The 25,047-nt window shown below is 48.7% G+C and overlaps 1 protein-coding gene across 1 annotated transcript in view; it reads right to left on the bottom strand.

The window, feature by feature from the left end:
- The window catches only part of LOC144603164 (zinc-binding protein A33-like), a 111,052-nt gene that overhangs the window by 28,586 nt on the left and 57,419 nt on the right, over positions 1-25,047 (bottom strand). The window contains exon 7 of the mRNA XM_078416332.1: positions 19,295-19,328. Coding sequence (XP_078272458.1) covers positions 19,295-19,328 — 34 coding nt within the window. The remainder of the gene's footprint in view (positions 1-19,294; positions 19,329-25,047) is intronic.

Here is a 25,047-nt window from a genome sequence, read left to right on the forward strand (position 1 = left end):
TTGCACACAAATTGATGTAAATCTTACCATGAATGACAGAAATAAAAAGTGTTATCCTTGTTTTATGAAGTTCATTTTTGAATGATGTAAAATTGAAGGGGGTGCAATATACTGCTAACCCACAAATGGGTCGTTATGAGATATTTACATTTGAAAAATCCATTAATCACAAAAAAAACAAGAAGGTGCCTGTGTTATTTGACCAACTTATCGGTTGAATTTAAATATGATTTTTTTACAGGTTGTATGATAGTGGGTAAGTATCGTGTCAATGCCTGTAACTCATTTTTCACAAAAGTGAGGGTCAGCACTATATTGCACCGGCCCCCTCAATTATATGTTAAATTAGACAATAGACAATAGGTGCAGGAGTAGGCCATTCAGCCCTTCGAGCCAGCACCGCCATTCAATGCGATCATGGCTGATCACTCTCAATCAGTACCCCGTTCCTGCCTTCTCCCCATACCCCCTCACTCCGCTATCCTTAAGAGCTCTATCCAGCTCTCTCTTGAAAGCATCCAACGAACTGGCCTACACTGCCTTCTGAGGCAGAGAATTCCACACCTTCACTACTCTCTGACTGAAAAAGTTCTTCCTCATCTCTGTTCTAAATGGCCTACCCCTTATTCTTAAACTGTGGCCCCTTGTTCTGGACTCCCCCAACATTGGGAACATGTTTCCTGCCTCTAATGTGTCCAATCCCCTAATTATCTTATATGTTTCAATAAGATCCCCCCTCATCCTTCTAAATTCCAGTGTATACAAGCCTAATTGCTCCAGCCTTTCAACATATGACAGTCCCACCATTCCGGGAATTAACCTAGTGAACCTATGCTACACGCCCTCAATAGCAAGAATATCCTTCCTCAAATTTGGAGACCAAAACTGCACACAGTACTCCAGGTGCGGTCTCACCAGGGCCCGGTACAACTGTAGACGGACCTCTTTGCTCCTATACTCAACTCCTCTTGTTACGAAGGCCAACATTCCATTGGCTTTCTTCACTGCCTGCTGTACCTGCATGCTTCCTTTCAGTGACTGATGCACTAGGACACCCAGATCTCGTTGAACATCCCCTCTTCCTAACTTGACACCATTCAGATAATAATCTGCCTTTCTATTCTTACTTCCAAAGTGAATAACCTCACACTTATCTACATTAAACTGCATCTGCCATGTATCCGCCCACTCACACAACCTGTCCAAGTCACCCTGCAGCCTTATTGCATCTTCCTCACAATTCACACTACCCCCCAGCTTAGTATCATCTGCAAATTTGCTAATGGTACTTTTAATCCCTTCGTCTAAGTCATTAATGTATATCGTAAATAGCTGGGGTCCCAGCACCGAACCTTGCGGTACCCCACTGGTCACTGCCTGCCATTCAGAAAGGGACCCATTTATCCCCACTCTTTGCTTTCTGTCTGTCAACCAATTTTCTATCCATGTCAGTACCCTACCCCCAATACCATGTGCTCTAATTTTGCCCACTAATCTCCTATGTGGGACCTTGTCGAAGGCTTTCTGAAAGTCGAGGTACACCACATCCACCGACTCTCCCGTCAATTTTCCTAGTTACATCCTCAAAAAATTCCAGTAGATTTGTCAAGCATGATTTCCCCTTCGTAAATCCATGCTGACTCGGAATGATCCTGTTACTGCTATCCAAATGCTCAGCAATTTCGTCTTTTATAATTGACTCCAGCATCTTCCCCACCACTGATGTCAGACTAACTGGTCTATAATTACCCGTTTTCTCTCTCCCTCCTTTCTTAAAAAGTGGGATAACATTTGCTATCCTCCAATCCACAGGAACTGATCCTGAATCTATAGAACATTGAAAAATAATCTCCAATGCTTCCACTATTTCTAGAGCCACCTCCTTAAGTACCCTGGGATGCAGACTATCAGGCCCTGGGGATTTACCAGCCTTCAGTCCCATCAGTCTACCCAAAACCATTTCCTGCCTAATGTGGATTTCCTTCAGTTCCTCCATCACCCTAGGTTCTCCGGCCCCTAGAACATTTGGGAGATTGTGTGTATCTTCCTCAGTAAAGACAGATCCAAAGTAACGGTTTAACTCGTCTGCCATTTCTTTGTTCCCCATAATAAATTCCCCTGCTTCTGTCTTCAAGGGACCCACATTTGCCTTGACTATTTTTTTCCTCTTCACGTACCTAAAAAAACTTTTGCTATCCTCCTTTATATTATTGGCTAGTTTACCCTCGTACCTCATCTTTTCTCCCTGTATTGCCTTTTTAGTTAACTTTTGTTGCTCTTTAAAAGAGTCCCAATCCTCTGTCTTCCCACTTCTCTTTGCTATGTTATACTTCCTCTCCTTAATTTTTATGCTGTCCTTGACTTCCCTTGTCAGCCACAGGTGTCTCTTACTCCCCTTAGAGTATTTCCGCCTCTTTGGCAGAGCAACCCCACCCCCTCTGCCCACCTGTCTGTCTTTTCTATACGTTGTGTACCCCTGAATATTCAGTTCCCAGCCCTGGTCCTCTTGTAGCCATGTCTCAGTGATCCCTACAACATCATACTTGCCCATGACTAACTGAGCCTCAAGCTCATCCACTTTATTTTTTATACTACGCGCATTTAAGTACAACACTTTAACTTCTGTATTTACCTCCCCTCTCACATCGGTCACAAATGGCCCTGCCCTTAATCTCTTTTCCCCTCTAGAACTTCTGTTCCCATTCTTCCGAGAGTCTTCTGCAATATCTCCTGTATTCCCTTTAACCTCATCTTCATATTCCCAATTTGTTAACCCCTCCCCCCCACTACTTAATTTAAAGCCACAGGTGTCGCACTAGCAAACCTGCCTGCCAGAATGTTTGTCCCCCTGCTGTTAAGATGTAACCCGTCCCTTTTGTACAAGTCACCCCTAGCCCAGAAGAGATCCCAGTGGTCCAGTAATCTAAATCCCTGCTCTCTGCACCAGCCCCTCAGCCATAAATTCATACCCTCTATCTCTCTGTTCCTGGCCTCACCAGCACGAGGTACCGGTAGCAGTCCAGAGATAACCACTTTCGACGTCCTACTTCTCAGTCTTTTCCCTAACTCTCTAAACTCCCGCTGTAGCACCTCCTTCCTCTTCCGCCCAACGTCATTTGTGCCCACGTGCACAACGACTTCAGGTTGATCGCCTTCCCTCACTAGGATTTTCTGAAGCCGGTCCGTGATGTGCTGAACCCTGGCACCAGGGAGGCAACAGACCATCCTCAAGTCCCTCCTGCTGCCACAGAATCTTCTGTCCATCCCTCGGACGATGGAGTCACCCACCACTACGGCTCTTCCTGACTTCGGTCTCCCCTGTCGAGTATCCTTGCCAACAGGTCCGCCACTCGGACTGGAAATGTCTTCTGCCCCAACAGTTCCCAAGAGGGTATACCTATTTGCAATAGGCACAGCCACTGGGGTCTCCTGTAGTCCACGTCCACTCCCCCCTGAAACAGTCTCCCACCTTCGCTCGACCTGGACCCTTGGCGTGACAGCCTCACAATAGGTCCTGTCGAGGAAACTCTCGCATTCCTGGATGGCCCTGAGGTCATCCAACTGCCTCTCCAACTCCACAACACGTCCATTCAGGAGCTGCACCTGGACACAGTTCTTGCAGGTGTAGCTCCCAGAAGCTCCAGCGACGTCCCTATCTTCCCACATCCTGCAGGAAACACACTGCACCAACTTTTCCGCCATTACCTTGTGTCTATAAACAGTTCAGGCTTAAAACAATTGTAACCTCCTCACCTCAGCCTCCTCGCCAAAGACTCGCACTTTTCTCACAGGGCACTTTTCTCACACTTCTGTATAAGTGTAGGTATGTAAGCATTACATTTTATTATACTAATGTAGAATGAAAATAATGAACAAATATATTGACATGTGTTCATAGTTATTTTATTCACAATATTAGGATTTCTGGAAATAAGTTTGATGTCACTGATTGCGAATGTGTATGGGTAGGCCCTAATGAAATGTATGTGAGAGAACAGTGATCATGATAGGGAGAACCATGTGCTGAGAAGTGTGTGAATGACTGATTTTATATATATACATATATATATATATATATATATATATACACAAATATAAAATCAGAGAAAAAGAGAGAGAGAGATTGAAAGTAAAAAGGTTGCTCAACAAATAATTAGAGGAAATCACTAGAAAGAAACTAGACATATATATATACCATAAAGGTGGAATCACCTTTATGGTTTATGTACATCATTTGAAAAATAAGATGAAGAGAGAAATACAGTGTTGCTTTAAATCAAAGTTGCTTCTGATCCACGAGAAGGAACTTGGAGATCTATTTATCTCCATCTTGCCTCTCACACACAAACACACATACACAAACACACATTCATATCTATATATATATATAAGTTAAATTTGTGCTGAGTGTGTGTTTGAGCAATACAAGGGAAATGGCACAAAAGAGGGGACTGGAGAGGAAGGATGGGAGGGACATGGGCAGAAACAGTAAGGAAATAAAACCAGAGAAATTTAGCAGGGGGAAAACATTTTAAAATAAAAATAACAATAAAATGTGAGTTGATAGATGAGATATTTTCTGCACTTTGATGGGATCATCTCACATACTGTTCCTCACAACACTGATTACACTGCAAGGCGGGTTTTGCTTACTAAAATGATGGACGATCCGCTCCGTTACGTACTACACTTCAGTAGACGCGATTTCGACGGAGCGGTTCATTTTGCTCCTCTAGTATCTTTGTTGGGGACGTGGAAGGAATCCGCCGCGGTCACAGGGAGAAGGCGTGAACCACACGGGCAGCGCCCGAGGTCAGGATCGAACCCGCTCACCAGAACTAGGAGACAGCAGCACTACTTGTGTCACTGCGCTGCCCTGTTATTACACGTATCACAGGGATCAAACCTGCACAAGATCAGGAAATCGAAACTTAAAAGCCTCACCAGAACTCCAGAAATCTTCTCTTTCTGTTGCTGCTCCATTTGCTGGATCCCTGATTTATATTTTGTGAGAGACTGGATGGAAGATTTCACCTGATCCTGGAATTGTGTTTGGGAATCAGAACATTAAATTGTTGAACAGTAAAAATTGAATTAAAATGATGTGATTAAAATCGGTTTGCTTTTACCTTAAAGATTTCAACAGCTTCATCTACCGGCATGAAGCGGTGATCTCTGTGTTCCCGCGCATCTCGACAAACCAGGCAGATCAGCTTCTTGTCAGTTTCACAAAACAGCTTCAGTTCTTCCTGATGTTTCTCGCAGTGAAGTTTACTTTCCTTCTCTGGAATTTTTTCCCGATTCAGGCTCAGTGTTCGAGCTTTCTCAGCCAGTCTCGCCAAGGCCCGATTCACCCTGAGGGTGCGGTCTGTAAACACCTCTCTACATTCCGGGCAGGAGTTTCTCCCCTCCCTGTCCCAACTCTGTGTGATACAGGAGCGGCAGAAGTTGTGCCCGCAGTCCAGTGTAACCGGATCGGTGAAGAAATCCAGGCAGATGGGACAAACTATCTCCTCGGTCCAACTCCCGACCTGGTCTTTCGAAGCCATTTTTACTTCCTGGTTCAAAACGCGTTCCCTTTCTCTTGCAGTATCGGGGCACGGCTGAGGGGAGGCGGAGCTCAGCCCCGTCAATCACAGCCCTGACCAGCAGGTGGATGTTATATGCAATAAGCTGCGGGTAAATTTCATTCCCTTAAACTAAATACATCAGTGTTTCCCATCGTGAATCGTTCATTGTATTAGGCTGCACAATAATATTATTTCTACAGCAAACACTTATTTTATTTAACAGTCTCATGTGCAAACTTGAATTCAACTCAATGAGCCAATTATACTCGATTGTCACATGAACCAAGTGACAGTGAAATGCTTTGCTTTTGCATGTAATCCGGTAAAATACAGACCTCCCCCAGGCAGTACAGAGAGAGTCACGTTACTGGGGCAGACAAAGTTGCGGGATGTTTATGGAACTGTCTATATTTCCCCGCAGCGGCGAACCAGGTCCCGCCGCACGAGGCAGCAGGCGCCCCCGCGCCGCCCCCTTCCTTCTCGCCTCTGACGAGATGACATGGATTTTAGCACAGTGGGGGCAAAGTTCAAGGAGATGTGCGGGTCATGTTTTATGATACAGGGAGGTGGGTGCCTGGAACGCCCTGCCGGAGTGGTGGTAGAGGCACATACGGGAGAGGCATTGCGTAGTCTGATGTGGGCCGAAGGGACTGGTCTAGTTGTTTGTGGCCATCAACTAAACCGACAGGTTCATTATAGCTCACATTCCCAACTCCTCCCCCACAACCATTAGGTTCTTCAACCGACCTGCAGTGCCCGCGTTTGGCCCATATCCCTCCAAACCTGCCCTATCCATGTATCTGTCCAACTACTTCGTTGCCTGCCCAACTACCTCCTACTGGGCAATCTACATACAGAAACATTTTCCCTATGTTGGGGGAGTACAGAACCAGGGGCCACAGTCAAAGAATAAAGGGGGAGGCCATTTAAGACTGAGATGAGAAGAAACTTTTTCACCCAGAGAGTTGTGAATTTGTGGAATTCTCTGCCACAGAAGGCAGTGAAGACCAATTCACTGGATGAATTTAAAAGCGTTAGATGGAGCTCTAGAGGCTAGTGGAATCAATGGATATGGGGAGAAGGCAGGCATAGGTCACTGATTGTGGATGATCAGCCATGATTACAATGAATTGCGGTGCTGGCTCGAAGGGCCAAATGGCCTTCTCCTGCACCGATTTTCTGTTTCTGTGTTACAGTCAGCAGCCGTGATCAGGATCGAACCCGGGTCCCTGGCCTTGTGAGGCAGCGGCCCTTCCCGCTGCTCCAGTGCTCCTCAGAAATATTAAGTCTTCTCTTTCCAAATACCGTATACTGCCCGACCTGCTGAATGCCACCAAGGCTTTCTGTTTTTTTTTTCTTGGCAGTTTATGGGCAGACTCACATTCCAATCGACCATTGAAGTGGAAAAACTAAAATAAAAACGCAGATGCTGAAAATCCAAAATGAAGACGTACAGTAAGATGCAAGAAATAGTCAGTATGCCGGTTAGCTTATGTAGAGAAAGAAACGGAGTTAATGATTCAGGTTGAACACCATTCGTCATCAGTATTAGATCTGAAATATAAGATCTGTTTCACCTTGCTGTTGCTGCCTGACCTGCTGAGTATTTGGGGCTATATTTGCTTCTATTCCACATTTTGAAGCCTCAACGTTTTAAGCCATGCATTTCGTTTGGGCCGCAGGTGTGGTAAACAGGTCACAAAAGTCACTTATTCAATCAGATTCCCCCGGTTTCTGCAATTGTCAAAGTTAATTCTCAAAGTTACAGCTGGTCTGTGGTCGCACCGCGTGGCGTTGCTGCCATCCAGTGGCAGAACCAAGAAGTGCAAACAGTCCTGTTCCCGATTAACAGAACACGGTTTGGTGCAGAGATACCCCCGAATATAGACACAAAAATCTGGAGTAGGTCAGCGGGTCGGGCAGCATCTCTGGTGAACAGGAATAGGAGACGTTTCTGGTCGAGACCCTTCTTCTGATTGGGAAAGAGAAACGAAAGATATCGACAGTGGCACAAAGATGTTCAACAAATGAAAGAAAGATACGTGAACAAATAATGATGATAAAAGAAGCAGCCCATTGTTGGCTGTGAGCTCGGTGAAAACGAGTTACAGGACATGAAATTCACCAGGACGACAGTGAAACTAGTACAACGACCAGGGTGGGGGAGGGTCTGAATCCACGCCGACCATCGATCACCCGTTCACACCAGTTCTCTGTTATCCCACTTTCTCATCTACTCTCTATACACCAGGCGCTACTTCACAGGGGCCAACTAACCTGCAAACCCGCACGTCTTCGGGATGTGGGAGAAAACCGGAGCAACTAGAGGAAACAGAGATTAGCTTGGCATTGTACTGTTCCGCGTTCTATGTGGGCAGAAGAGCCTGTTCTAGTTCTACATGGCCATCAACAACACCGAGAGACCCATTGTATCTCCCATTCCCAACATTCAGCTTTATTCTTCTCCCTTCAAGTAATTTCCAATTTCATTCCTCCCTTCTATTTACACCTCCCGAGTCAGACCTTTACCGCCCTCTTCCGCACGACATCAACACCAATTCATTCACTCTGATATAACAGACATGTAGCTCTTGGAAATCCTTCTTCAGACCAAACAAGAATCCCGACCCTGAAGCGTGGTCTGTCCATTTCCCTCCACAGATGCTGTCTGGCCCACTGAGTTCCTCCAGCACTTTGTTTGGGTTTTTTTTAACCCCCATTATATTTCAACAGATTTCTTGTATCTACCATTTCCAATATTCACTTTGCCTTCTCTCACTGGAGGGAATTTCCGATTTCATTCCGCCCTCCCATCTCCACCTGCCCCCCCCCCCCCCCATACTCGCCTTTACGCCGCTGTTGAAGTCCGCACCAACACCGCTGGTGCCGCGTTGTGACTCGGGGCGAGTTTAGGACCCGCCGCCCGCGGCTGCTGCTGAACCCGCGGAGCCCGCGGGAAGGGAAATTGTTTCAATCTTTATATTTTCACAGAAGTATTTCTGTTCCGTTGACGGACGCGGTTAACGCGTTAAAATGAACGGATCGACAGCTCTGATTTCACTTGCTGTTTATTTCAGTGAGTGCTAATTTGAGGTTGAGGAGGTAGGGGTGTGGGGCGGAGTCGCCATGATCATAGTGAATGGGGGCAGACGTGAGGGGCCAGATGACCTGCTCCTGTTTCGTTGAGTGGAAGGTGAGAGAGAGGGAGGGGTGGCTTGGGCCATGGAAGGAAGCAGAGGTTGAATGGTCAGGTGTTAGACAGAATGGGTGGGGACTTGTGGTTGTGGGGTTGATGAAAGAGAGCGGATTCACGGGTGGATTTGATGGGTGTGTACAACTAACACATTGATCTCATTGTGAACCAATATATGAACTTCACTGAAGGGCTTGACAATGTTCCGCATGCAAGGCTGGTCCAGAAAGCGAAGGCAGGTGGGATCCAAGGCGAGCTGGTGAAATGGATCCACAATTGGCTGGGTGGTTGGAGGTAGAAGGTAGCGGTAGAAGGGTGATTTTTCTGCTTGGAGGTCTGTGACTGGTGGTGTGCAGCAGAGGTCGGTGCTGCAACCTTTGTTGCTTATGTATAAGAAGATAACTGCAGATGCTGGTACAGATGATGCAGATGATGCAGATGCTTTGTTGCTTATGTTATACGTTCATGAATTGGATGTGAATGTGGGAGGTGTGATTAGCAAGTTTGTGGAGGACGCAAACATTGTGGATAGTGGGGAAGGTTGTCAAAGTCTGCAGCAGGATGCAGGGTAGATTATCTAAACATTCGCATGCAGTGATATCAAAACAATGGAGCTCAGGTTGAACTTCAGAGCAAGGGATTTTAAAGAATATCGGAGATCTAGGTTTTCTTTACACTGAGAGTGGGTGATATCTGGAACATGCTACAGAGGAGCTGGTAGAGTGAGACATAATCACTGTATTTGAGGTAATGAAATAGGTGAGGTGTAGAAGAATACCGATGCAATGTGGGCAAATCGATTGGTATCGCTGGGGATGATGTAAGAAAATAACTGCAGATACTGGTACAAATCAAAGGTATTTATTTCACAAAATGCTGGAGTAACTCAGCAGGTCAAGCAGCATCTCAGGAAAGAATGAATGGGTGACGTTTCGGGTCGAAACCCTTCTTCATACTGATGTCAGGTGGGCGGGACAAAGTGGAAAATGTGGTCATGGACGCGATGCGTCTAAGGGCCTGAATCTGTGATGTTCAACCATGGCTCTCAGCTCCAAGAGCACTGAATGACTGGGTCTCCAAAGCCACTGGTGCAGGGAATTCCAAAGGTTCCCCAGTCTCCGCGTGCAGTAATGTCTCCTTATCTCTGTGCTACATGGTGCGGCCCACATTCTGAGAGAGTGCCCGCTCTCCAGACCCCTCAAACAGGGGAACCATCCTCCAATACACCTGAACTCTCGAGTACACAGGCCTAGTCTACTCAATCTTACCCCGCACAGCAAACTCATTGGCCCAGGCACAAGTATTGTTAATCTTTGCTGCATTTCCTCCGTTTGTCTGTTAATTTATCGGTACACAGGAATAGATGTAAACAGGAGCAGGATTAGGATCCGCTCCTCAGGCTTGCCCCTCCATTCAGTGTGATCATGGCTGATCTAAGCTGGCACCAATTCCTCTTCTGTGTGATTTCCCCATAATCTTATATTTTCGATCTATCAAATATTTATTTGTAGCCAAGTTGCACGTATTCAATAACTCAGTTTTTCACCACCACCCTGTGCACAACATGCCAGATATCCACTGCTCTCTGAGAGATGCAACTTCTACACACCACATGGGAGGCCGCTCTGGAAGGTTGAATCTCAAGGAATCCGGGGTGAACTTGCCGATGGAATACAACATTTACCTGAAGGTCGCAGACAGAGGATGTTGGTAGAGGGTTGTTTTTCAGCCTGGAGACAGAGTCCACTGTTGCTCCTTGTTTATATAAATGACTGGGTGTGCATGTAGGTTGCAGGGTTGGTCAGTTTGCAGATGAAACCAAAATGGGTGACATTGTGGAGAGTGAAGAAGGTTACCTGAGAGTAAATGGGATCCCTGTGAACTGGGCCAATGGGCTCAGGAACTGCAGGTGGGATTTATCCATGTGAAGTGGCGGCGCTGCCCTGCAGCTGCGGCTCGCCGGCAGTCTGTTTGTCTTTCTTCTTTTCTTGTCTAATTGTTAGTGTTAGATGTACGAAAGAGTCTATCGTTAGCTGTGTATATGTGGGGGGGTTTCCGGGTCGTATCTCCGTTTGCGCTGGGGGAAAAAACGCGGGGCCTAACTTCGCCCGCGGGGCCTTCCATCGCCCGGTGCGGCTCGGCCGCTGGACTTAACAGTGCCCGGTGCGGCTCGGCCGCGGGGCCTTCCATCGCCCGGTACGGCCGCGGGACGGTTCAGCGCCAGGTGCGGCTCGGCTGCGGGGCCTTGCATCGCCCGGCTCGGCCGCGGGACTTTACATCACTGGTGCGGCTCGGCCGCGGGGTCTTCCATCGCCCGGCGCGGCTCGGCCGCGGGACCTTCCATCACCCGGCGCGGCTCGGCCGCGGGACTTTACATCGCTGGTGCGGCTCGGCTGCGGGGCCTTCCATCGCCCGGCGCGGCTCGGCCGCGGGACTTAGCTGCGCACGGTACGGCCGCGGGGCCTTCCATCGCCCGGCTCGGCCGCGGGATGTTTCAGCGCCCGGTGCAGCTCGGCCGCGGGGAATTGGGCGTGGGGAAGAGAGCGGAAGTTTTGTTGCCTCCATCACAGTGAGGGGGTGTTTGGAGTCACTGTGATGGATGTTTATGTTGGGGTTATGTGTCTTGTGTTTCTTTTTTTGTGTGACTACTGGTAACGTAATTTCGTTCGGTACCTCGGTACCGAATGACAAATAAAGGCTCTGTATTCTGTATTGTATGTGAAGGTGAGACGATGCGCTTTGCTGAGACAAACCAGGGCAGGACATACACAGTAAATGGGGAGCTTTACGGAACTAAGAGACCTCGGGGTGCAGGGGCACAGTGCCATGGAAGATGGAAACTTGATGCGCAGAGTGGAAAAGAATGTGTTTGTCGCTCATGCTTTCATATGTCAGGATGTTAAATGCAGGCTTTGACACAATGCGGGTGTTAGTAAACTGGAGAGGGTGCAAGAAGATTTACAAGGATTTTATTGGGTCTGGAAGGTTTGTCAGTAGAGATTGCACAGGTGGGGACATTTGTCTTTGGGGCCTATCAGGCTGACGTTTATAGACGTGTATCAGGTGCACAGATAAAGTGAATAGCCAAAATATTTTTCCAATCTAATATTAGAGGACTTCCGTTTCAGATGAGAGGGGAAATATTAATGGGCACTTGAAAAACATACTTTTTGCAGCTGTAGGTAGTTCCTGTATGGACAAATTGCCAGAGGATGTGGTCGAGGCACGTACAATTACGATATTTAAGAGACACTTGGGCAGGTAGGTGGATAGGAAAGACTTGGAAGGATGTGGGCCAGACGCAGACAAGTGGGGCTAGCTTGGTTGGGCTACTTGGTCGGCATGCGCGAGTGCACTCAAAGGGCCTGTTTCTGAGCTGCATCGCTCTCTGACTCTGTGATGCTTCCCAGCTTAGATGAATCTGTCCGAGAACAACATTTCAATTTCCCTTCAATTCATCAATAACATCAACCTTTTGCATCTCAGTATTAAATAAAGATATCAAACACTAACAATGGAAAGGGATGACGTTTTACCTTGCTTGATAGTATCAATTGTTTCTCTAAATACGGTGTTGAGCCAAAACGGGTTATCAAATCTTTCGATCGGCAAGGTACCACCTACAACTGACAATGGTTTGACTTCATCACGAACCCTGCAAATATTTAATGACTGGTTGTCAATCGAGCATCAGCATGTTTTTGAGCTGGTCTACAAAACCATACAGTGTTTCAATCCTACCTCATCTTGCGACCAGCTTCCTCCTGCAAGACATAAAACGCAAATCACAATTAACTGAGATGGACTTCCCTCATCTCGACAGTGGGAATTTCACACAAACTGCCACAAGCCTCTGAAAATTCCCCTTTCCAAACTCTGAGAAGATCACAGCAACTCTTTCCCAAGGAGTTTGCAGGCAGTGCTGAGCTCCCACACATGAGGGATGCCATTTAGATTATTTTTTTGATTTAGATTTAGAGATACAGCGCGGAAACAGGCCATTCGGCCCAGCGGGTCCGCGCCGCCCAGCGATCCCCGCACATTAACACTATCCTACACACACTAGGAAAAGTGAGGGTTTTACATTTGCCCAGCCAATTAACCTACATACCTATACGTCTTTGGAGTGTGGGAGGAAACCGAAGATCTCGGAGAAACCCGACGCAGGTCACGGGGAGAACGTACGAACCCCGTACAGGCGGCGCCCGTAGTCAGGATCGAACCTGAGTCTCCGACGCTGCATTCGCTGTAAGGCGGCAACTCTACCGCTGCGCCACCGTGCCGTCCCAAAAATATTTAGTTTTGGAACAGCTGCACATTGCTGGGACACAGGGAACATTGACCCAGCTCTGAACCGCGGATAAATGTGGCATTTATTTCACAAATGTCACCCACCATTGTGTGACCGTGCACTTTCACCTCGCCAAAACTGTAGTGTAACCCCTCACCTTCAAAAATGTCACATTGTCTTTTCGATCCAGCTGTTCCTGTAAGCTTTTGATTTCGGTCTCAATGGAATTTAAATTCTCTTGAATCTCTTGAAGATTTTTCTCCATTCTATTCAAAATCTTCTTCTCTTCCTCCCGGATATCTGCCAGTACGTTCTGCTCTTTCTCAGTGAGAATCTGGTGCAGTTCAGCAAACTGGGATGTGATCTGTCACTGAAGGTTGTGTGACTGTTTCTGTGAAATGAAAGGTGAAGATCAATATGTCACAATATTGTGTTTCCTCACTGTATGGAAAATATTATTTGGCCAATTAATATCTGGGCATAGAACGCAGGAATATGCCATTCCACCCACCATATCCATACTGGCCACTGTATGGATCCTCACCAATCCCATTTACTTCCATTTTATCGATAGCTTTGATTATCTTGAGAATTCAAGAGCTTGTCTAAATGCTTCTGAGATGTCATAAGAGTAATCTCATATTCCCATCAATCCCATTCCCCTTATCCAGTTCACTGCCAAATGTGCCCTTTCTCATCCCCATTAATTCCCATTAATTCGCCCACCACCTATATTCACAGGAATAATATAAAGTCGGCGATTGCCCATTAAACCAGCGTGTATTGGGGACGTGGAAGGAATCCGTCGCGGTCACAGCGAGAAGGCGTGAACCACACGGGCAGCGCCCGAGGTTAGGATCAAACCCGGTCACCAGAACTAGTCAACGGCAGCATTGCTTGTGTCACAGCGTTGCCCTGCTATTACACGTATCACAGGGATCAAATCTACACATGATCAGGAAATCAAAACTGGAAAGCCTCACCAAAACGCCAGAAATCTCCTGTTCCTGTTGCTGCTCCATTTGCTGGATCCCTGATTGCTTTATTGTGAGAGACTGGATGAAAGATTTAACCTGATCCTGGGATTGTGTTCGAAAATCAGAGAATTAAAGGGTTAGACAATAAAGAAGGAATTAAACAATAATAGAGATAAAATTTACCCTGTAGATTTCAACATCTTCATCTACCGGCAGGAAGCAGTGATGAATGAATGAATGAATTACCTTTATTGTCATTCAAAATAAATTGAACGAAAATCATTTGCCACGCAGCCACAACAGTACAGAGTAAAAGACACAAGACACACAATTTTAACACAAACATCCATCACAGTGACTCCTCCAGACACCCCTTCAATGTGATGGAAGGCAAAACATTTCTTCTCTCTTCCCCCATGCTTCTCCCACGGACAGATAGTTCCACTTCTGCCGAGGCGACCGAGGCTCCCAACTCGCGCAGCCCCCGCAAGGAGATGGAAGGCCCCGCGGCCGAGCCGCGCCGGGAAAGTCCCGCGGCCGAGCCGCGCTGGGAAAGTCCCACGGCCCGGCCGCGCCGGGAAAGTCCCGCGGCCGAGCCGCGCCGGGCGATGGAAGGCCCCGCGGCCGAGCTGCGCCGGGCGATGTAAAGTCCCACACCCCGCGATCTCTCTGTTCCCGCCCAGCTGCAAAAACGGCACAGATCAGCTTCTTGTCATTTTCACAAAACAGCTTCAGTTCTACCTGATGTTCCTCGCAGTGAAGTTTACTTTCCTTCTCTGTCCGATTCAGGCTCAGTGTTCGAGCTTTCTCAGCCAGTCTGGCCAAGGCCCGATTCGCCCTGAGGTTGCGGTCAGTAAACACCTCTCTACATTCCGGGCAGGAGTTTCTCCCCTCCCTGTCCCAATTCTGTGTGACACAGGGGCGGCAGAAGTTGTGCCCACACTCCAGTATAACCGCGTCGGTGAAGAAATCAAGGCAGATGGGACAAATTGCCTCCTCGGTCCAACTCCCGGCCTCGTCTTCCGAAGCCATTTTAACTCTGCCATTTCCTGGTTCAAAACGCATGTCTACAGCGCACGCTGCCGTCTCGGGGAATTAATGTAATTCGGCTGCAAGTGTTCAACGTGAAGATGCAGAAACAAGGAAGTGCAGATGCCACTTTACAAAAAAAGGCACAAAGTGCTGGAGTAACTCAGTGGGTCAAGCAGCACCGCTGGAGAACATGGACAGCTGATGTTTCGGGTCGGGACCCTTCTTCAGACTGATTGTACGATGGGAGGAAGTGGGGCAGGACAAAGCCTGGCTGGTAATGGGTTGACACTGTTGAGGGGTTGGGAGCTGATAGTCGCACGGTTGGACAAAGGCCAGAGATGAAAGGACATGTGTGTGACAAAATGATTGAGGATTTGCGAATTGTGGCCTGATCTTCAAACAGTCTTCTCCTCAGACGGCCAAAGGTTGTGTAGGTGCACTGAAGGCGCTGGTGAGCTTCACCATCAATGTCTGCCTTCCTCTGGGAAGAGAAGCGCCGGCCAGAGCACCCGAGGGTCACCATCGTTACGACCATTTTAAAGGAAGGAGACAAATCCACCCGCGGAAACTATGGAGGGTTCCCCCGCTCTCTACCACAGGGAGGGGGTCAGTTACAGATTAAACTGTCTTGAATATAGACGGAAGCGGAGAGTAGCGCTTGGGACAGTGTAAGGCAGAATAAAATGTTGGAAAAAACTGCAGAGTAGATTCACGAAGATGGTTCCAGGATTTGAGGGTCAGAGCGAAAGGGAGAGGTTGGGCAGGGAAGGATTTATTAATTGTAGCACAGGAGGTGGAAGTGCATAAGATCAAGAGGTGATTAGACAGGGTGAATGCACAGTCTGTTACCCGGAGCAGTGGAATCGAGAACTAGAGGACACAGGTTTGTGGTGAGAGGTGCAAGATTTAATCGGGAACCTGAGGAACACCATTTTCACACAGAAGGTCGTGGGTGCATGGAACAAGCTGCCAGATGAAGTGAGTGAGGCTGGACAACAACGTGGCCCGGGGGAGCCCTGAGCTGTTGATCCGCCGCCGCGGCTGCTGCTGAACCCGCGGGCAATTTGTCGGTCAATTGGCTCAGTTCAGAATTTTAAAACGCCCCCAGTGTGTATGATAATGTTAATGGTAAAGGTCATAGTGTTGATGGTCGGCACGGACTAGGTGGGCCGAAGGGGCTGTTTTCGACCTGCATCTCTGAACTAAACTAAACTATACGAAACTAAGTCCATCCAATGGAGCAGACGCCGCTGTAGTTTAACAATTCACCTGAACGTCAGCGTCTCATTCCCCCAGCGCCCCTCGGGGATGGTCACACTTGTTACACATGGATTTTCCCAAACAATCTGTGACCCACAGCGCTGTGGCCATAGCGCTATATTTAAACCCCACAGCTCCGCGGCCGACAGCTCCTTGTTTAAATTCCCGCGCGTTAAGCCGACAGCGCCGCATAAACCCATGCTACCGTATGTTTGAACTGCTTCCATCAGGCAGACGGTAAAAGGCCTTCTACGCCCGCACCTCCAGACTAAGGAACAGCTTCACCCCTAGAGCTATAGCTGCTCTGAATCGGTCCTGCTGAGAACCCCCCATGATCTGTCTCTGCCCCCAGGGTCATCTGGCACAACTGACCACCTGCATCAACCTTTCTTTGCACTTTACCTTGTTCCCCCTTTTCGTTTTCCTTCTTGCTGTTTACATGTTCGCCGTGATTTGTTTAGATATTTGATTTGGTAACATCGATATGGAAGCGACAATCAAAATCTTGTTGGAATTGTACATTGACAATAAAGGATATTGTACTGTAAACCTCTGCGCGCCAAGTCGGCAGCGCTGTGTGTATTACCTTTACGCACCAAGTTTGTAGCGCTGTGTATTGCTTTTCGCGCCAGTCTGCGGCTGAGGCGTTCTGTTGGCAATGGGGGGGGGGGGGGGGGGGGGTGTTTGCTGAGATGCAGTCCCCTGCCATTGGTTATAGTTTGAATTTGGGAGCAGCGCTAATGGCCAGGACTTACTGGCTGCTATTTCAACACCTAATTTCTTACCTCAATAAAGGTAGGCACCAGTAAGTCAGAAGTTAGTTCAAGTTTATGTACGAGAGGGGTTAACCGACCGGCTGATTCGCGATCAGCGCCGCGGACGGAGGGAGAGAGAGAGAGAGAGAGAGAAAGAGAGAAGAGAGAAAGAGAGAAAGAGAGAGGAGAGAGAAGAGAGAAGAGAGAGAGAAGAGAGAGAGAGAAGAGAGAGAGAAGAGAGAGAGAGAGAGAGAAAGAGAGAGAGAGAGAGAGAGAGAGAGAGAGAGAGAGAGAGAGAGAGAGGAGAGAGAGAGAGAGAGAGAGAGAGAGAGAGAGAGAGAGAGAGAGAGAGAGAGAGAGAGAGAGAGAGAGAGAGAAGTGTGCTGCTGTAAAACTGGACCCCGCGCAAACCGAGGCAAGTATTGTTTTATCTTCTCGCCAATAAAACTGACTTGCATCTAAATAGACGAGTGACCCTTTATTTCATTCTTTATAAACTAACAGACTTTATTTGCTGTTTATTTCACTCTTCCCACATTTACATTCCTCCTGCTTTTATTTCCGCGCTCACTGGGGTTTTACCGCGGAATTTGGGGATTAAATGGGAGCCGTTCAGCGCCGACCTGTTGTCCACCGGGTTTCTGCCCCACAGCCCCTGAGCCCCGCTCCTGACGCCGGTCCCGGGACCCGACCCTTTTACACACCCGGAGCGGAACCGGAGCAGATTCTCAGCCAGTTTACATCCCAAGGCCCGAAGAAAGGATAAAGTTTCTCCGTGAATTTATTCCCAGTGAAGGTGTGGAGATGGGACTTGGTGTCCGCGTCGAAAATGAAACTGTCCCGGACTCGTAACTGAGATAAACTCCCACCCTCCCGGGGACGGGACGGGCGGGGAGACGGGATGGAGGGGAGGTGAGTGCATCAATCGCGTCAAACCACCCCCGCCTGATGCTCCAGACACCAGTCTCCGGGGTCAGTGTGACCGGTCCCTTCCTCTCCACAGACTCTGCGGCGACTCCCAGACTCCAGCCCCGACTCCCCGCCACCTCCACCTCCCAGTAATGTCTCCCCGATGTGAATCCCTCCGATCCCAGCACACACGCACTGACTGTGGGCCAGACGCAGACAAGTGGGGCTAGCTTGGTTGGGCTACTTGGTCGGCATGCGCGAGTGCACTCAAAGGGCCTGTTTCTGAGCTGCATCGCTCTCTGACTCTGTGATGCTTCCCAGCTTAGATGAATCTGTCCGAGAACAACATTTCAATTTCCCTTCAATTCATCAATAACATCAACCTTTTGCATCTCAGTATTAAATAAAGATATCAAACACTAACAATGGAAAGGGATGACGTTTTACCTTGCTTGATAGTATCAATTGTTTCTCTAAATACGGTGTTGAGCCAAAACGGGTTATCAAATCTTTCGATCGGCAAGGTACCACCTACAACTGACAATGGTTTGACTTCATCACGAACCCTGCAAATATTTAATGACTGGTTGTCAATCGAGCATCAGCATGTTTTTGAGCTGGTCTACAAAACCATACAGTGTTTCAATCCTACCTCATCTTGCGACCAGCTTCCTCCTGCAAGACATAAAACGCAAATCACAATTAACTGAGATGGACTTCCCTCATCTCGACAGTGGGAATTTCACACAAACTGCCACAAGCCTCTGAAAATTCCCCTTTCCAAACTCTGAGAAGATCACAGCAACTCTTTCCCAAGGAGTTTGCAGGCAGTGCTGAGCTCCCACACATGAGGGATGCCATTTAGATTATTTTTTTGATTTAGATTTAGAGATACAGCGCGGAAACAGGCCATTCGGCCCAGCGGGTCCGCGCCGCCCAGCGATCCCCGCACATTAACACTATCCTACACACACTAGGAAAAGTGAGGGTTTTACATTTGCCCAGCCAATTAACCTACATACCTATACGTCTTTGGAGTGTGGGAGGAAACCGAAGATCTCGGAGAAACCCGACGGCAGGTCACGGGGAGAACGTACAAACCCCGTACAGGCGGCGCCCGTAGTCAGGATCGAACCTGAGTCTCCGACGCTGCATTCGCTGTAAGGCGGCAACTCTACCGCTGCGCCACCGTGCCGTCCCAAAAATATTTAGTTTTGGAACAGCTGCACATTGCTGGGACACAGGGAACATTGACCCAGCTCTGAACCGCGGATAAATGTGGCATTTATTTCACAAATGTCACCCACCATTGTGTGACCGTGCACTTTCACCTCGCCAAAACTGTAGTGTAACCCCTCACCTTCAAAAATGTCACATTGTCTTTTCGATCCAGCTGTTCCTGTAAGCTTTTGATTTCGGTCTCAATGGAATTTAAATTCTCTTGAATCTCTTGAAGATTTTTCTCCATTCTATTCAAAATCTTCTTCTCTTCCTCCCGGATATCTGCCAGTACGTTCTGCTCTTTCTCAGTGAGAATCTGGTGCAGTTCAGCAAACTGGGATGTGATCTGTCACTGAAGGTTTGTGTGACTGTTTCTGTGAAATGAAAGGTGAAGATCAATATGTCACAATATTGTGTTTCCTCACTGTATGGAAAATATTATTTGGCCAATTAATATCTGGGCATAGAACGCAGGAATATGCCATTCCACCCACCATATCCATACTGGCCACTGTATGGATCCTCACCAATCCCATTTACTTCCATTTTATCGATAGCTTTGATTATCTTGAGAATTCAAGAGCTTGTCTAAATGCTTCTGAGATGTCATAAGAGTAATCTCATATTCCCATCAATCCCATTCCCCTTATCCAGTTCACTGCCAAATGTGCCCTTTCTCATCCCCATTAATTCCCATTAATTCGCCCCACCACCTATATTCACAGGAATAATATAAAGTCGGCGATTGCCCATTAAACCAGCGTGTATTGGGGACGTGGAAGGAATCCGTCGCGGTCACAGCGAGAAGGCGTGAACCACACGGGCAGCGCCCGAGGTTAGGATCAAACCCGGTCACCAGAACTAGTCAACGGCAGCATTGCTTGTGTCACAGCGTTGCCCCTGCTATTACACGTATCACAGGGATCAAATCTACACATGATCAGGAAATCAAAACTGGAAAGCCTCACCAAAACGCCAGAAATCTCCTGTTCCTGTTGCTGCTCCATTTGCTGGATCCCTGATTGCTTTATTGTGAGAGACTGGATGAAAGATTTAACCTGATCCTGGGATTGTGTTCGAAAATCAGAGAATTAAAGGGTTAGACAATAAAGAAGGAATTAAACAATAATAGAGATAAAATTTACCCTGTAGATTTCAACATCTTCATCTACCGGCAGGAAGCAGTGATGAATGAATGAATGAATTACCTTTATTGTCATTCAAAATAAATTGAACGAAAATCATTTGCACGCAGCCACAACAGTACAGAGTAAAAGACACAAGACACACAATTTTAACACAAACATCCATCACAGTGACTCCTCCAGACACCCCTTCAATGTGATGGAAGGCAAAACATTTCTTCTCTCTTCCCCCATGCTTCTCCCACGGACAGATAGTTCGCACTTCTGCCGAGGCGACCGAGGCTCCCAACTCGCGCAGCCCCCGCAAGGAGATGGAAGGCCCCCGCGGCCGAGCCGCGCCGGGAAAGTCCCCGCGGCCGAGCCGCGCTGGGAAAGTCCCACGGCCCGGCCGCGCCGGAAAGTCCCGCGGCCGAGCCGCGCCGGGCGATGGAAGGCCCCGCGGCCGAGCTGCGCCGGGCGATGTAAAGTCCCACACCCCGCGATCTCTCTGTTCCCGCCCAGCTGCAAAAACGGCACAGATCAGCTTCTTGTCATTTTCACAAAACAGCTTCAGTTCTACCTGATGTTCCTCGCAGTGAAGTTTACTTTCCTTCTCTGTCCGATTCAGGCTCAGTGTTCGAGCTTTCTCAGCCAGTCTGGCCAAGGCCCGATTCGCCCTGAGGGTTGCGGTCAGTAAACACCTCTCTACATTCCGGGCAGGAGTTTCTCCCCTCCCTGTCCAATTCTGTGTGACACAGGGGCGCAGAAGTTGTGCCCACACTCCAGTATAACGCGTCGGTGAAGAAATCAAGGCAGATGGGACAAATTGCCTCCTCGGTCCAACTCCCGGCCTCGTCTTCGAAGCCATTTTAACTCTGCATTTCCTGGTTCAAAACGCATGTCTACAGCGCACGCTGCCGTCTCGGGAATTAATGTAATTCGGCTGCAAGTGTTCAACGTGAAGATGCAGAAACAAGGAAGTGCAGATGCCACTTTACAAAAAAGGCACAAAGTGCTGGAGTAACTCAGTGGGTCAAGCAGCACCGCTGGAGAACATGGACAGCTGATGTTTCGGGTCGGGACCCTTCTTCAGACTGATTGTACGATGGGAGGAAGTGGGGCAGGACAAAGCCTGCTGGTAATGGGTTGACACTGTTGAGGGGTTGGGAGCTGATAGTCGCACGGTTGGACAAAGGCCAGAGATGAAAGGACATGTGTGTGACAAAATGATTGAGGATTTGCGAATTGTGGCCTGATCTTCAAACAGTCTTCTCCTCAGACGGCCAAAGGTTGTGTAGGTGCACTGAAGGCGCTGGTGAGCTTCACCATCAATGTCTGCCTTCCTCTGGGAAGAGAAGCGCCGGCCAGAGCACCCGAGGGTCACCATCGTTACGACCATTTTAAAGGAAGGAGACAAATCCACCGCGGAAAACTATGGAGGGTTCCCCCGCTCTCTACCACAGGGAGGGGGTCAGTTACAGATTAAACTGTCTTGAATATAGACGGAAGCGGAGAGTAGCGCTTGGACAGTGTAAGGCAGAATAAAATGTTGGAAAAAACTGCAGAGTAGATTCACGAAGATGGTTCCAGGATTTGAGGGTCAGAGCGAAAGGGAGAGGTTGGGCAGGGAAGGATTTATAATTGTAGCACAGGAGGTGGAAGTGCATAAGATCAAGAGGTGATTAGACAGGGTGAATGCACAGTCTGTTACCCGGAGCAGTGGAATCGAGAACTAGAGGGACACAGGTTTGTGGTGAGAGGTGCAAGATTTAATCGGGAACCTGAGGAACACCATTTTCACACAGAAGGTCGTGGGTGCATGGAACAAGCTGCCAGATGAAGTGAGTGAGGCTGGACAACAACGTGGCCCGGGGGAGCCCTGAGCTGTTGATCCGCCGCCGCGGCTGCTGCTGAAACCCGCGGGCAATTTGTCGGTCAATTGGCTCAGTTCAGAATTTTAAAACGCCCCCAGTGTGTATGATAATGTTAATGGTAAAGGTCATAGTGTTGATGGTCGGCACGGACTAGGTGGGCCGAAGGGGCTGTTTTCGACCTGCATCTCTGAACTAAACTAAACTATACGAAACTAAGTCCATCCAATGGAGCAGACGCCGCCTGTAGTTTAACATTCACCTGAACGTCAGCGTCTCATTCCCCCAGCGCCCCCTCGGGGATGGTCACACTTGTTACACATGGATTTTCCCAAACAATCTGTGACCCACAGCGCTGTGGCCCATAGCGCTATATTTAAACCCCACAGCTCCGCGGCCCCGACAGCTCCTTGTTTAAATTCCCGCGCGTTAAGCCGACAGCGCCGCATAAACCCATGCTACCGTATGTTTGAACTGCTTCCATCAGGCAGACGGTAAAAGGCCTTCTACGCCGCACCTCCAGACTAAGGAACAGCTTCACCCCTAGAGCTATAGCTGCTCTGAATCGGTCCTGCTGAGAACCCCCCATAGATCTGTCTCTGCCCCCAGGGTCATCTGGCACAACTGACCACCTGCATCAACCTTTCTTTGCACTTTACCTTGTTCCCCCTTTTCGTTTTCCTTCTTGCTGTTTACATGTTCGCCGTGATTTGTTTAGATATTTGATTTGGTAACATCGATATGGAAGCGACAATCAAATCTCTGTTGGAATTGTACATTGACAATAAAGGATATTATACTGTAAACCTCTGCGCGCCAAGTCGGCAGCGCTGTGTGTATTACCTTTACGCACCAAGTTTGTAGCGCTGTGTATTGCTTTTCGCGCAGTCTGCGGCTGAGGCGTTCTGTTGGCAATGGGGGGGGGGGGGGGGGGGTGTTTGCTGAGATGCAGTCCCCTGCCATTGGTTATAGTTTGAATTTGGGAGCAGCGCTAATGGCCAGGACTTACTGGCTGCTATTTCAACACCTAATTTCTTACCTCAATAAAGGTAGGCACCAGTAAGTCAGAAGTTAGTTCAAGTTTATGTACGAGAGGGGTTAACCGACGGCTGATTCGCGATCAGCGCCGCGGACGGAGGAGAGAGAGAAAGAGAGAAAGAGAGAAGAAGAGAGAAAGAGAGAAAGAGAGAAAGAGAGAGAGAGAGAGAGAGAGAGAGAGAGAGAGAGAGAGAGAGGAGAGAGAGAGAGAGAGAGAGAGGAGAGAGAGAGAGAGAGAGAGAGAGAGAGAGAGAGAGAGAGAGAGAGAGAGAGAGAGAGAGAGAGAGAGAGAGAGAGAGAGAGAAGTGTGCTGCTGTAAAACTGGACCCCGCGCAAACCGAGGCAAGTATTGTTTTATCTTCTCGCCAATAAAACTGACTTGCATCTAAATAGACGAGTGACCCTTTATTTCATTCTTTATAAACTAACAGACTTATTTGCTGTTTATTTCACTCTTCCCACATTTACATTCCTCCTGCTTTTATTTCCGCGCTCACTGGGGTTTTACCGCGGAATTTGGGGATTAAATGGGAGCCGTTCAGCGCCGACCTGTTGTCCACCGGGTTTCTGCCCCACAGCCCCTGAGCCCCGCTCCTGACGCCGGTCCCGGGACCCGACCCTTTTACACACCCGGAGCGGAACCGGAGCAGATTCTCAGCCAGTTTACATCCCAAGGCCCGAAGAAAGGATAAAGTTTCTCCGTGAATTTATTCCCAGTGAAGGTGTGGAGATGGGACTTGGTGTCCGCGTCGTAAAATGAAACTGTCCCGGACTCGTAACTGAGATAAACTCCCACCCTCCCGGGGACGGGACGGGCGGGGAGACGGGATGGAGGGGAGGTGAGTGCATCAATCGCGTCAAACCACCCCCGCCTGATGCTCCAGACACCAGTCTCCGGGGTCAGTGTGACCGGTCCCTTCCTCTCCACAGACTCTGCGGCGACTCCCCAGACTCCAGCCCCGACTCCCCGCCACCTCCACCTCCCAGTAATGTCTCCCCGATGTGAATCCCTCCGATCCCAGCACACACGCACTGACTGTAACCTCTTCCCGGTGTCCGGGAGACTCCTCCGGGTCCAGGTCCCTCTCACCCTCTTCCGATCCTCAGACACCTCGAGCCCCGGACCCGCTGTTTCCACATCCAGGGTGACGGAGACTGGGGGGAGAAGCAGAGAATCAGAGAGTCCCCGGGGGTCGGGGGGAGACTCGGGCAGCGCGGCCCGGGACCGGGGGAGAGGCCGCTCGGCCTCAGGCACAGGCGGGCGAACAAATGAAAACTTGCCGAAGGTTTCGCCCCGACCACATTGGATGGACAACGGACATCTCCCCCGGAGTTTTTATCCAGGGATGGAGAGGGGAATTTCGTGAGTTGGGGGAGGGGTGGACAGGGAGAACGAATGCGGAGAGTGAGGAGGATTGGGAGATTGCGGTGGGGATGAGGGAATGAAGCGGGCTATTCAGATATGGAGGCAGATCGGAGCAGGTGGATATTGAGGTAAGCGGTAGTTTGAGGTTGTTAAAGAGGAGGCAGAGTTGCGTGGTGGGGTCGTCATGATCACAGTGAAAGGGGGTAGACACGAGGGGCCAGATGACCTGCTCCTGTGTTTTTTGAGTGGAGGGTGAGACAAAGGGAAGGGGGTGTTTGTTGGTCAATTGGAGTGGGTGCAAAAGGATTTACAACAACTTCATCAGGTCTGAAAGGCTGGGTTATCAGGTGAAGTTGGACAGTCAGAAGGTCATAATGTCATAAGTGAAAGTATTAGAATTATGCCATTTGGCCGATCAAGTCTACTCCATCATTCAATAT

Source organism: Rhinoraja longicauda, chromosome 19 (assembly GCF_053455715.1).
Source record: "Rhinoraja longicauda isolate Sanriku21f chromosome 19, sRhiLon1.1, whole genome shotgun sequence".
NCBI lineage: Eukaryota > Metazoa > Chordata > Chondrichthyes > Rajiformes > Arhynchobatidae > Rhinoraja > Rhinoraja longicauda.